At 41.5% G+C, this 13,544-nt stretch overlaps 2 protein-coding genes across 2 annotated transcripts in view; one reads left to right on the top strand and one right to left on the bottom strand.

The window, feature by feature from the left end:
• Positions 1-2: 2 nt before the first annotated feature.
• SS18L2 (SS18 like 2) lies at positions 3-1,269 on the top strand (the record flags this gene model as incomplete). The annotated part of the gene is made up of 2 exons (XM_017736553.1): positions 3-85; positions 716-1,269. Coding segments are annotated over 2 exons (171 nt in total), but the record flags the coding sequence as incomplete, so codon positions are not given.
• Positions 1,270-1,821: 552 nt separating this feature from the next.
• The window catches only part of KIAA0355 (KIAA0355 ortholog), a 58,408-nt gene continuing 46,685 nt past the window's right edge, over positions 1,822-13,544 (bottom strand). The window contains exons 9-14 of the mRNA XM_008635502.2: positions 13,051-13,176; positions 11,596-12,581; positions 8,131-8,296; positions 7,140-7,274; positions 4,936-5,014; positions 1,822-4,521 (exon numbers count right to left, since the gene is read on the bottom strand). Of these exons, the coding sequence (XP_008633724.1) occupies positions 4,204-4,521; positions 4,936-5,014; positions 7,140-7,274; positions 8,131-8,296; positions 11,596-12,581; positions 13,051-13,176 (1,810 nt within the window). The 3' untranslated portion in view covers positions 1,822-4,203. The remainder of the gene's footprint in view (positions 4,522-4,935; positions 5,015-7,139; positions 7,275-8,130; positions 8,297-11,595; positions 12,582-13,050; positions 13,177-13,544) is intronic.

Here is a 13,544-nt window from a genome sequence, read left to right as displayed (position 1 = left end):
TGCCGCAGCTGCGGGAGGAGACCGACCAGCTGATCCGTTGCATCGTGGAGTACCAGAGCAAGGGCCGCGCCACCGACTGTGTGCAGTAAGTAACCGGCGCGGGCGGACAGGGCGGAGCGCTGGGGGCTCAGGTGTGGGTAACTGGAGTAAAACGCGAGTCGAACTCCCAGACCTTTCCTGCCGCTAAGAAGAAAATACGTCCGGGCTTACAAAGGGATTTCCCCAAAATAATTTTCGGAGACTTATAAAGCACGGAGTGACCCTTCCGCCTTGTTCAGGGTGTTTGCTCAGAGTTCTTGTGACGCCCGCTCTGCCCTCCCTGCCCGTGTCACACCGAGTGGTGTCAGAACAGGGCAGCCAGACGGCGGCTCTGCAGCTCCGGAACCTGCGGGGGACCCGCTGCAGCTGCTCAGACCAGCCCGACAGGCAGCTCTGTTTTCTCCTGCTCTGCTGCCCTTCTTGCAGCCTTCAGGATTGCGAGCTGAATGTCCTGCTTCCCATCGAAGTTGGGTAGTAGACATGCTCGGCTGCAGAGTGCAGTTCAGTGCACTGTACCGGGATTCAGAATAACACGCTAAGTTTCCTCTGATTCATTATTCTAGTTTGCTATTTTTTTCCCTAACTGCAAATACTGATCAGTTTACACAAATCCAGGTATGGGGAGTTGTCTAGAAAAGAACATGTCTCCCAGATCCTGTGTTTCCTTCTCTCATAGGTACCAGCATATCCTGCACAGAAACCTCATTTATTTAGCTACAATTGCTGATGCCACTCCACCCAGCACGCAGAAGCCTGTAGAGTGACTGCAATACCTGGACGCGAGCAGTACTGCTTTTAGAGGCTGTAGAAATAGTTTAGAGTCCCACTCTGAGAGGCAAGAAGATGTGGGTTTGAAAAAAGCATGTAAAAAGTGATCTGTACTTCTGTGTTTAAAATGTGAATGTAGTTTTCAATGTAGTAGTAGGCAGCTTTTCCCCTGTTAGTGTAACTAACACAGCTTACGAATGATAACTATCACATTCCTTTTTCCCTCTGCAAAGCTCAGTTCAGTGCTGTCCTGACAACCAGGCTATTCCCAGAAGCACACTATGGGAAGCAGAGCCTGTTTGATGAGTAAGGTTCTGTAATAACAAGGCAAACATTATGCTAGGTGACTCCTACCTCCAACATGACAAAGTCAGGCATGTGTTCCATATATAAAAGCAGTAGACTCTTTTGTATCCTGTATGAGAAGAATCGTGCTAAATAAACTAAAGATGTTCTTTGCAAGTTGTAGTATATTCTGAATTAATGTAATACATGAACAAAGGAGCTGCTCAGTGATTTAGTGAAACAGAAGTGTTAACTTTCCTAGGACTGGTGGGATTGCCACACCACTCAGCAATTATGCGCAAGGGAGAAACCAAGCCGTTATTTTAGGAAGCTTTTGCGAAAGTTTATCAAGGCTTTTCCTCTGTGCTTGAAATGCTCTGTAAACAAGTCAATTCTTGCATAATCAGAATGGGTTCATGTGCTGCCTGGGTACTGTCAGCACTGCTGGCCAGCTGCATGCTTGTGTGCTCCTATCCAGGAAGGAAGAAAGCAGCTTTGCACACCTTGCATACAGCATTCCAGTTAAACAATTAACACACACTAATCTAACAGCCTTGACCACAGCTTACTCCCATCAAAGTTATTTACTCTGTGATTCCTAAAAATTCAAGTAATGTGATTTTGACAATGTTCATCTGTGCTATTGGTTCAAAGACCCTGCTGAAGCATTGTCTGGACCATGTTCTTCTGTGCTATCACTTGAGAAAGCAGCTTTAAAGATTGGACTGTGCATAAAGTTTGTTTTTATATGATAGAGTCAGTAAGTAGGCAGTTGACAATTTTCAAACTGTTAAATAATCCCATGTTAATGAAATAAGATCTTTGTTTACAAACCAAAGTTACAGTTTAAGGTGCTGCTCATTTTCAGCAAGGTGCATATTTTAAACAGGTATGACCTATCAAATGTATATCTTTAATAAAGCAAATAGTTTACTTTTACAGAAGCTTTAAAATACAAACTGTACAGTTCCAGTTCAGAAGCGTTAGCTATTCACAAGAAGCACTGCAATAAGGGTAAGTTAACTAAGCACCAAACCCTTGCACTTGGCAGTGTAAGTGAAGTTTAAGGGCAAGACTCATTTGCCAAGTGCAACAATTCTTAAAATTACCAGTGTTCAGAACAATCGGAAGCAAAGGACAGAGTAGCACCCACCGTGGTCAAAATGCAGACGAACTTTCTTTGTTTTCACAATTCACTTACGTAGGTCCAGAAACTTGCCAGCATTTGTAATTATGAATAAACTGCAAAAACTATAGCAATCATTTTGGCACTTGTTAGGAAAAAAGTTCAAAATTAAGTGTTTTCATTAACTTCCATTTTGGTCTTAGTATGAATAACCAAGTAAGTACAACCAAATTTGGGATTTAATATTAGATCTAAACAACAAGATTTAGGAAACTCAAAACCATTCATCAAGTTAATAACCACTAACATTTTCAGTGGAGGGTTTTCAAAATTATAGTAGTACAGACCATTAACAATTTACAGACAGAAGCCACACTGATTGTGCAAAGCACATTACTGTAAAAAGTCTATGTACAGCAAACAAATCTTTGTAAACATGGTAAGTATGAAGTTTCAGAAAACATGGTGACAATATCATAAATACAGGCAACATTGGCATCCTCAAACAGCACAAAAGGTAACAATCTGGGCCTGCAAATAGAGCCCGTCACCATACAAACAAAAAAGGTGGATGGGTTTTAAATACCCAAATGTTTAATAGTTTTAGTGTTGTGTATACTTTTTTATTTATATATATATATAATGTATTTATTTTTGGTATCTTTAGATATAGATGTACTTAGTTTGTAAAACCAAAACAAAAAAAATGTGCTTTATCTTCATTGAAAAATTATGTAGTTAGAACTAATAACCCATTTTACTAGTAGTTAACATATTAGAATGATATGACTTAAGAAAAATACAAAAATAAGATTAATACTGTCAAAACTCTTATACCAGAAAATATTGTGGTTTTTAGACTCTTTCAAAGATGAAATATGAAAATTTAAATAAGCTCTAACTATATAAAGAATCTTCTGTAATCTCAATTCATATACAGTGGGATAGGTATACATATATTTACCATTGTTCTTCAATTTGTAAGCACCAGTCACTCTCCCCGATCCACTTTGGTTGGAAGATTATTCCTAATTCCACAGGTTCACTTAATGGCACATATTGACTGCAAATAATTACTTTATCCTTTTAAAAAAAATAATGTTCTTTTAACTAACTGCTACCCCACATTTCAGTTTTAGTATCTTCTGAGCCAGCTCACAATTTTTAATCAACTGTAGCATCTGAAATAAGACTTTAAATAAATGCAAGTAGTCTCTCAGGCTTTGCTTTCACACACTGCGGGAGCACCGTGTGGACAGTGCCTTTGGCCAACGCAGCCATAGGACACTGTTTGTGTGAGAACCAGGGGCCCCCTGTCCACACAGGTGCCATCTGTGTCAAGCAGCTCGGGTAACGTTGGCGACACAAGGCTGAGTGGTTCTGCTGATCTTCACCTAGAGTAAGGAAACTGCCACAAAACTCCGTTTTGCAGCTGTTTCTGCAGCAGTTCGCAAAAGAACTCGCTTGTGTGGCACAGGAAAAGCTGCTGTTGCCCTCCATTTTAAAAAACCTGCCCACAGGCTGTAATGGAGAATACAAAGGCTCTACAGCTTGTCCTTTATAAATTTAAACACAAACAGCATTGAGCAAAGTGACCGCTATATATTTGCTTCAACATATTCAATGTGTTTCAGTAAGATGTTTTAACTATAAATCTATATGAAAAATAGCTATAAAATACAGTGTTTCTTGTATGGTAGTCCTTCAGCAGTTCTTTTTAGAAAAAAAAATGTCTTGAAAGTAAAGGCAATTACGCATTTTTAAAAGCATTTCTACATCACAGTTTTGGGCTGTTTCATGTACACCAAACATATTGGCCATATTTGCTCAGCACTGTAAATCAGAATTCGAGAGTTTGTCTATCTCATCCAAACCCCCTCAATCCCACATCAAGAAAGAAACAGGATATAGCCAACACACCACTGTGAATGAAAGTAATTAATTTTCATTTGGCCCTGTGCTGCATTTTCCAGTATGAAAAGCAGTTAGTACTGGTGCAGGTAAGATGGTCTGCGTTCATGCTTTACTGGGAAAGATTTAAAGCCCTTGTTCATCTGTTTGTGCTGGGAAGCCTGTTGGGATTGCTGCTGCTGCTGCGCGTAGGCGAAGCTGGAGGAGATGCCGGCTGCCGGGGCGCAGTCGCTGGCCCACATGGGCGACTGGAGCATCTGCATGGTGTCGCTCCACTGGCTCACGGGGCTGCTCATGGGGTACAGGGACGTGCTCTGGCTGGGCAGCGTGCTCGGCACAGAGGATGTGTGCTGCCACGGGGCCTTGGGAGGCCAGGTTTTGGTCTTGTTATCCTGAGAAAATGATACCAGTTGGGGTTGGTTTGGGTTTTTTGAGACAATACTTAACATGTCACCTTATCACCTCCCTAAGATATTTTCACAAGATTAGTTTATATTTGAAAGCAGGACTGATGCATACATATAGCACTCTCTATCTTAAAATATCTGCCTGTTAAAAAACATTTACTTCAGCATGACACACAGTGGCCCCACTAAAAGGGAGAAAGATAAGTGACTTCCAATTTTAGTATTTAAGCTTGGTGACTTTGACAAAAGCATCTCATGCTACTTGAGTGCAGATGGTTTAGGTTCTCACTGAAGTAAGCAATCTGGAGATACAGATGCTTTTCCAGTTGTCTGCCTCGTGCAGGCCCACTCCCAAATGCCAGGAGGAGAAAGGACTAAGCAAAGCCACGCTGAGCTCACCTGACTGCGGTCATCTGCTGCAGAGAGAAGAGGAGGAGATGGCAGCGTGCTGGGTTCTTGTTCACCACTGCTGTGTTTTCTGCCCAGAAAGAGAGAGACATTTACTTTTTGGTTTTAAATGAGTCACCCTCATTAATCTGCCACTGGCACAGACCATTCTGTGGTTTCAGTCTGTCAACCTGGCAGCCTACAGTACTGTTTTCAGTGCATGTGTTTTCAGAAACATCTGGTTTCATGTACTTTCTGTTCAGTACAGGTAAAAGCAACAATACAGAAATTGTCAGGGACTTGACAGTGCAGTAGTTCTTGGAGCTACACTTAAACATTTTTGTGGAGGTGAAAGTGGAGCTGGGATAGACTTTTGCCCACTTGGAAGAAATCTGCCAGAAATTGTGGTTTTTCTTCTGTTACCTGCTCTTGTGGCTGGGTTTCTTTTGGTTTTTTGGGTTTTTTAAGTATCTTTTCTGAAATAACAGACAACACAAAAGAACAGTTGAGCAAGTGAAGCATCTGCTGAAGCACACTGATTTTACTGAGGAAAGATGTTCTACCTTCACTTTAAATTTGTGGCCTGATGCCTAGTTATCAAATAGAAGTCCTTGACCACACGTATGTTCTGGAAGATTTTTTTTTCTTGGGTTTTTTGGTCTTTTTTTTTCTTTTTTAGGAGGAGTGCTTAAGGGCAGGGGTTTGGATTAAAGCACACTCTTTCATTTCATCCTTTTTGTAAAAAAAAACCCAATTAGCATGCTCCAATCAGGCTTCCGTGGGTAAGCAGCCCTTTGCAGGTCAGCTTTAGCACACTCAACCCCTTCTACCTCCTCTTAGTGCCCAGCTTTAGCTCCGGTGTCAGGCCCTCACCTATAGAACACTGTTCTTCCTACAAGTAACAGGAGACAGTAGTACTGTTACTTCACCTGACGTTTTTGGTCAATGAAGCACCCTCTTTGGAAACCTTCTTCTGCTCTTTAGAGCACTACATAAACCACAGGCTTTTCTTCTTGCTCCATGATCATTTTCTAGTGATCTACTGGCTTGGCACAGTACGTCACCCTTTATTTATTGCTGTGTTTTCCTTCCCTGCTGTTTTTTTAATAAATAAAAATAATTACTACTTTTTCTGTGACTGTTTATGAGATGGCTCTTTCCCATTAATTTCAATTTAACATTCACTGAAGCTCAATTTTTGTTCCCTCCCTGTTAAGTGTAAAGATTCAGAAAGTAGCTACTCTTTCGTTGATTCATTTCTGACAATGCTTATAAAAATAGCTATCCAGGTAGAATCTGTGAGAAACTGGCACTGACTTCTTTCCCATTCACCAAAAAGCAGACAGACAATCTTGTATCTATGTATTGACTCCAAATTGTTCTTTGATTGTAAACAAAGCCAGAATATTTGGCCACTTATTTTATTTTTAGAAAAGACTGAAAAATAGTTTGAGAGAACAATCCCAGACTGGAATTGGGTTGGTATTCATGCTTCATCTTGTGCCTTTTGTTACTATTGTTCTAACTACCATCTGCAGTGGAATCACTGAGGTTCCAGCCCTTTAGAAAAGTAGAATTGCTCTAATTCACACTACCCATAGAAGTGGATTGTTCGTAGTTGAAAATCCTGGCTTGGTTTTTCCCGCTACCGAAATTATTTACCAAGGCAATTTGGCGTCCTCTTCCTACTGTGAGAAATAAAGGACTAAGCAGGTGTGTATTTGCAGCTCCCAGAATAGCAGCAGCAGCAGCCGCCGAGGTGAGACAAGTCCACACAAGGTTAGCAGCAGCTTCTCCTCAGTGCCACGGAGCTGCAGCTGAGGCCAGCAAAGGCACTCGTTGGCATCCAAATGCACCACGTCAGGCCCAGCTGCAGCCAGGCACTCTCTGCCAGACCGATTCAGTGAGGATCCCGTAATGCCCCAGGAAGTGGCACCCAAAGGAGACTCTCATGGAAGGGGGAAAGCATCAGATCTTTTCTAACATACCCTCAGTGAACAGCTGGCTGTTTGCACGTGTGCTTGTACAAGGAGAAAGCTGCTAATACAACTGGCTTTGGGAATCCACTGGTCCACATCACCAGTGTAGTACACAAACTCATGTTTGTGTAGATTTGTCTCATTGGCAGGAATTTCCTTTGTCTGGCTACTCAAATGAAATGATATATAAACAAAAGGAATCTTATAAAGTTGTCTATTTCTGTTCATTTTCCTCACCTCCTCTGCTTTACAGCAGCAACAAGGTCTGGCCCTGAGAACATGGAGAACAAACTGTCTCCGTTAGCTGAGGAGGTCTCATCACTTGAGCTGGCAGAGTCTCCTTGAGTACCAGACCAGCTGTTTGTCACATCACTGCAAGACAGAAAGTTGTATTAGTCCTTGTATTTACAGTGCCTGGTCCAGACTGTGTGCTGCAGTTGTGCTAAATCTTTGTCACAGGTGATACCTCGGAGCACGAAATTTCAGTACTTGGTAAAATGTGCCAGTAATACAAATACTTTCACTTATTTACCTCTGAGTGGTCACATTAACTGCTCTGTTACAGCCTCTTTATATGTATTTTACTAAAATAATTATATTAATAAGAAGCACCTCTCCTGTAAAAGAAGGAGAAATAAGTGATGCTTGGGTTTGGAATCACTAAGTACTCGACTTTTTCACTGCAAAACTGAGCTAGAACATATACCCATCCTACTGGTTTTATGCTAGAGTCACAGCTGTTACATTATATTACAAATGGACAAAGAATCTTGAAACACTTCTGCTGCAGTACATAGTTATGATTTGGAAGAGATTAAGAACTACAAATGTACCTGCTGTGAGGTACCTGCCTTTCAGTAGCAAGATTAAGTGGCTAAAATCTGGAAAACTGAATTCAGTCAGGCACCACAACTTTGACAGCATCACTTTTCATCAAAACTAGGTCTTAAAAGTTGTTTTCAAAATACTCAAAGAAAACCACCCTGAATGCATTTATGCTATAAATTCCTTATTTCCTCTGCTGGAGTCCTGGAATCCATTCCACTCTAAAGACGGCATCAAGCATGTCAGTGCCTCGGGATCAGCAAAGCTCATATTGCTCATTCTTGACACTGAAGTGCAGCTTTCACAGATGCAGCAGCAACTGGAAAAAACACCCAGTATTCCCACATTCTGGGTGCAAAATAAACTCATACAATAAGAACATACAGCCTGTCCAGTCTCTTACCCCTCTGTGAAATACTCAGGAAAGGGCCAGGTTTTATGAGGATCATCAGGAAGAGGCCAGTTGCCACGCGTGGTGCTTGGACGACGGACATGCTGTGCTTGCCTCTTCTGTTGCATAGCCTGGTTCACCCCAGCAACATAGCGGGCAAACTCTGGATCAGAGCCAACTGAATGAAAGAAACCAACAAGTCCATTGCTGACACTCAGCTATTTCTGCTGCACTTTCAATCCTTTAGGTTTGACCATACCCCACAACAGTCATTCCCTCCCTGATGATAAATGGCAACCAGTAGTGGACAGGTCTTCACGGAGCAGTGAAGGACACTGAACAAGAAATGTTTTACAAAAATTAGATACACAGCATCTGTGGTGGATAATAATTATCACATGGAAGTACACCTGCCCCTTGCATTCCATCAGGGAAATTGTGTTTGTACTATGATCATGTCTACGCTGAAAGGTCCAATATCCATCAGCAGACACTGATGAAACGGACGCTGTCTGTACATTTATCCATGCTCCGTGAAAAAGAGCAGAACAATTACTGTAGCTGATACCAGAGTGCAACATGATTTCCAGCTATGTTGTGATCCTGCTTACTTGGGAAATCAGAATCTCAGCTCATATTAGAACACAGCGTGCCAAAACTGCCTCCTTCCTACAAGGATGAGACCATCTTGAAAACTTTCTGATCCTGACCTACAAAATATTTCAGAATAATAATTGTATTTTACAGAAAAAAGTAGTAATTTAAAAATTCTTCCATTCTCAATGTGCTTTATGCGTCCCAGGCATCCAATAAGGAATAAGCACTGTCTTGAGCAGACACAGCAAAAGCCTTAATGCAAGTGCTTCAAATGCTCCATTGATCAGAGCAAGCAATTGCTGTATTCAGAAGACTGCTGATATGAGTCACCGTAACTGAGTTTCCACAGCTTCTCTTTCTTTTGCCTTTATTTTTTTCTTCTCTGGGAAAAAACTTGGCAATCTGACTGGATTGATGGAAAATGTCTAGACTACATGCACAGTAATTGCAGTGGGAACTAATGAGCCACTGGCTTGCCAGTCTCAGTTTGAGATTAAGAGTGAAGACTGAAGAACATCCAACAATCATGCACAGCTCACAAAGCAGAAATCTCTTTCATCTGACAGCTCCCTACATTCAATACTGCATTTAGAAGATAGGTTTCCTTGTTCTCATTTGACATATCCAGAAAAGAGCTCCACAATGTTTTGCTGGATGCAAATTAAAAAGACAGTGAAGAAGATAACTTTGTTTCTCTGCATCCTTTATCAAGCAAGGGCTGAGAGCCATCTAGGAACAAAACATCCCCACTAGTGCTTGTTCTCCCTCTGAGTAAGATGAGGCTGGAAGCCAGACAGTTCCTCAGATCTAAGAATATATGGATTCTGGACATCCAGGCATTTTTTACCTGTGGACAGCATTAAGTGCTAAAGTGCTGGTATATTCAAAATAGAAACTTGTGTTAATTCTTACCTCACTGAAAACACCACATGAACAGTTTTTTATCAGATAGTTTTTTTACTCCAAAAGATTGGAGTTACCAACATTCCTTCTGCTAGCTCTTATTGCAATATTCCTTCATCAAGTTCTTAGTGATGATAAAAATACTACAAAATACATTTCTGGGACTAGTTAAGCCTTCAACATGAAAAACCATGGATTTTATAAATTGTTAATCAGCAGTTTTGCATCTGAAGAAAGCCATCATTTTCAGACTCTCAAAGTATTTATCAAAAAAGTAATGTAGTTTGTTTCAAATCACAAATGTACAGTCCTAGGGTACAGCCTGGAAATGAAAAACCATTTTCTGTTTTACAGCTTTTTGTACTACACTAAAGCTTAAAATGAAAATTTCTACACCACAGCTCAACCTGGTAAGTTCTATGAAGAAATGTTCTTTCTAATGGAAAAGTATTCAGTTGGAAGGATTTTTGTTTGGTTTTAGTTTTTTAAACTCCAGATCTGTGAAAAATACTGTTTACTTATCACTACAACTGCAGAAGTGTGTATCTTAATCCACTGAGCACCATTTATGAACTTGAGTAAGTCACCTTTTCCAAGTACCACTTTCTATGTCCTTGACATTAATTAAATGGAAAAAAACAAGTAGTTTTATGTAGAGCAAAAGGAAAATACCGCAGAAATAGAATGGATTCAAAATGCTGGAAATGCCAGTCCTTTGCATACCTGCTTTCTTTTCCCTAGCACACGTGGATTTAGTGCTTGCTGAAAATAATTTTGTCCTTCCTTAGAGGCTGTGATAATCCTTCAGTCTACACTCTGTTTAAGAAAGATGATGCTAATTCAGACTTACAGTTGTTAAGCAACAACATAACTATGGTGCTATTTTTGCTGTAGAAACTCCACTAATTTATCAACTAAGTTGACAAAATAACTATCATAATTATGAGTCAAAGGAGCTGGCTTGAGACGCCTACACATTCCAAACACAGATGAGTGCAAATGAGCGCGGGAAACTGAGCCCTACTTTGATAAAAGGTTTCCCTGTTCTCCTGCTCCTCCCTCCAGGCAGTTGCCATAAATGCACACTACAACATTCTGACAGCTGTGTTCGAGGCCAACCGAAGTTACATTTACAAGGTAGCAGCTGTGTAAGCTGTTCTTAACACTACCATCAGAGTCACAGAATATTCTGAGTTGGAAAAGGCCCACAAAGATCATCAAGTCCAGTTCCGAGCCAATGGCCTGCATGGGGATCAAAGGTTCATCTCCTCTTACATTCCACAGTCGATTTCTTGGTCTGTAGCTATTTGCTTATGACTCTAAAATTTTATCTCACGTCATCTTTGAGAATGAATAATTAATCTATGTCTACAATTTACTGGTGGTCTAAACACATGTGGCAAACCTCATGGCACTTGCTCTTTAGTCTCTAATCCTTTGACATCCAAGCTTTTCATTGCAGAACCAGCTGCGGAACAGGAACCAGTATGAGTCCCATGGAATTGGGGAGCAATGGAGGGAGAATGTGGGGATATGGGAAAGATGCAACCTGGCTTATCTTCAGGTCACAAGACTGGTAAAAAGCAGGAAGAATAATTTTGAGGAGAGGGAAAACACCTGCACTCAAGATTTTGATTTTAAACCATTTTACAAACTAAGAACATGAGGAACATCATCTGTAAGTATCATTTCAGTACTCTGCTGTGCTCCATATAGGAAAGGAGAACTACTACAGAACTACTACAACTGGCACAAGAAACAAGTGAGTTAGTTCCCATGCTTGCTTATTAATGAGAGTTTTAAGATCACCTTCTGTTAAAAAAGCAAATAGGCACACACACAAATCCCTGCTTGCATTGGTCAGCACCCTTACATCTGGTGGGCAGCACGAGGAAATGACAGTTATTGCCAGCAATTTTTCACAGTATTCACACAAAGGACCTTTACAAAAAGCATAATAAAGGAAAAGACACACACCTGCAGGGTCAAAAGGCAGGATTTCTCCCAACATCCCAAACACTCCATCAGTTTGGTCACGATTTGGCCATGTGTTGTTTCTAGGTCCTTGTGGTTTCTGTCCTAACATCTCTGACATCATATTGTCCATATAGCTGCTCACAAGACCCAAGCTGTACAAATCAGAGCTTAAATCTGAAAAACCAGGATTGTTCCACTGATTTATATGAGACAATCCAGCTCCAACAGCCGGGGCTTGCTGCTGTGAAGAATTACTGAGCCATTTGGCAGGTACACGTTGCTGTGGTCCAATAGGTTGAAGCAAGGGTTGGTAATACTGCATTTGCTGCTGCTGCTTTTGGGACTGCTGCTGGGACAAGCCTTGCTGAGGAGGATGCAGTGGGGTGTGAGACACAGACTGCGGCTGCTGTTGAACTGCTCCTGACTTTTGCTCTGTTGCTGTGGAGGATGCAACAGAGTTCCTTCTTTTCACCATCGGAGAAGTCTGCTGGGATTTGCCCATGTTAAAACCAGACAAGAAATCTATAACATCCTGCATTTCTTGGTCAGTTGGTAAATTCATACCTTTGTCATCCTTGCCATCATCTGGTTTGAAGAAGCTGTCCCGTCTTTCCACTAGAAACCCATTGACGAGCTGGTTATTTGTGCTCTGAACTGACTGCAGGGGATCCGCGGTCCGAGGGAAGTTACCGATGTTCAGAATGTTCTGCAAGCGTGCGTCCATGTTAGCAGGCATTTTAGCTTTCTCCTCTGAGCTGGAACTTATGAAGACATTTTTTGAAGGTGTATTGGGGATTGAGTAACTTCCTGTGTTACTTGTACTGGTGCAGGAAGTTTTTTTTGTAAACCGTGAAGTCAGTTTTGAGAATGTCTTTTGCAGACCCCCTGAAGATTTGCTTCCATTCCCCGATGGCATGTCAACTTGGCTCCCAAAGTCTGAGATTTCACGCTGTAACTGGATCTGAATACAAGGCAAAGCTTGCTCCCTGCATCAACAAAAAACATGTATATCAAACCACCTAATACAAACCAATCTGGTACTTTGGGGGAAAATGTGTATTTCAGTAATAGCTCAAGAAAGAAACAACAGCAGACTGCCAAGTCCACCAGCTACTTCTTAAGGTAACAAAGTAAATTATTCCTCGTATTTGCAATACTTTCCATTCCTTAGATTTTAATTGTGCTTCAAGACCTAAATGGAGACCAATTTAATATAAATCAAGTATTTTTGTAAGAGAGAAGCAAATACTTTTTTACCCTTGGATAAGCTGCTGGTTTGGTTTTAAGCAGCCTCCTGTATCCCTGGATGTACCCAGAACGTATCTGTGGGGATTAACAATGTTTCACTCTCAGTTTGACTCCTGTTTTCCCCTTCAGATGAGCTGGTACAATCAAATCCCTCAGCACAGATCATTCAGCAATGACAGCTTAGTTGGAAGTAGAAAAGAGATGTACCTTCCTTCCTTCCACCTGTGTGTATCAAACACAGCAGTATAGAGCACATCTACCAGTCCCAAAGTCTTCTCCGGATCCAGACTCCTCTGTAGCAAAGACATTGTAGCTGGATCTTCTTTCAGACACCTGCCATTGTTAAGTTTAAATTAGAAACAGAAACGCTCATTTTTTACATTAAACAATTCTACCATATCAGTCAGAATACAGAAGGCCAATTGCTGCACTCCTGCAGAACAACACATGAATGCCTGGGGGTTCCTGGGGCAGCCTGAGCAGTCTCTGCCTGCTGTGGAGCACACAGCTAATCTTCTGCAGGCACAGTTCAGGCACAGCAGCAACAACCACCAAACACACAACACCCGTTTCTGGAATACGCGAGAGCCCGAGCCTGGCAGAGCCCATGAGGAGATGATTCCGCATATCCAACACCGAGGGGAAGCTGTCCCTGAGCCGGGACCGTGCGGGCTTGCGGCGCTCTCCGCAGCGGCCCCGCG

This window comes from Corvus brachyrhynchos, unplaced genomic scaffold, assembly GCF_000691975.1.
Source record: "Corvus brachyrhynchos isolate BGI_N302 unplaced genomic scaffold, ASM69197v1 scaffold66, whole genome shotgun sequence".
NCBI classification, from domain to species: domain Eukaryota; kingdom Metazoa; phylum Chordata; class Aves; order Passeriformes; family Corvidae; genus Corvus; species Corvus brachyrhynchos.
Note: the sequence above shows the minus strand (reverse complement) of the source record. Positions and strands in the feature narration are given on the sequence as shown.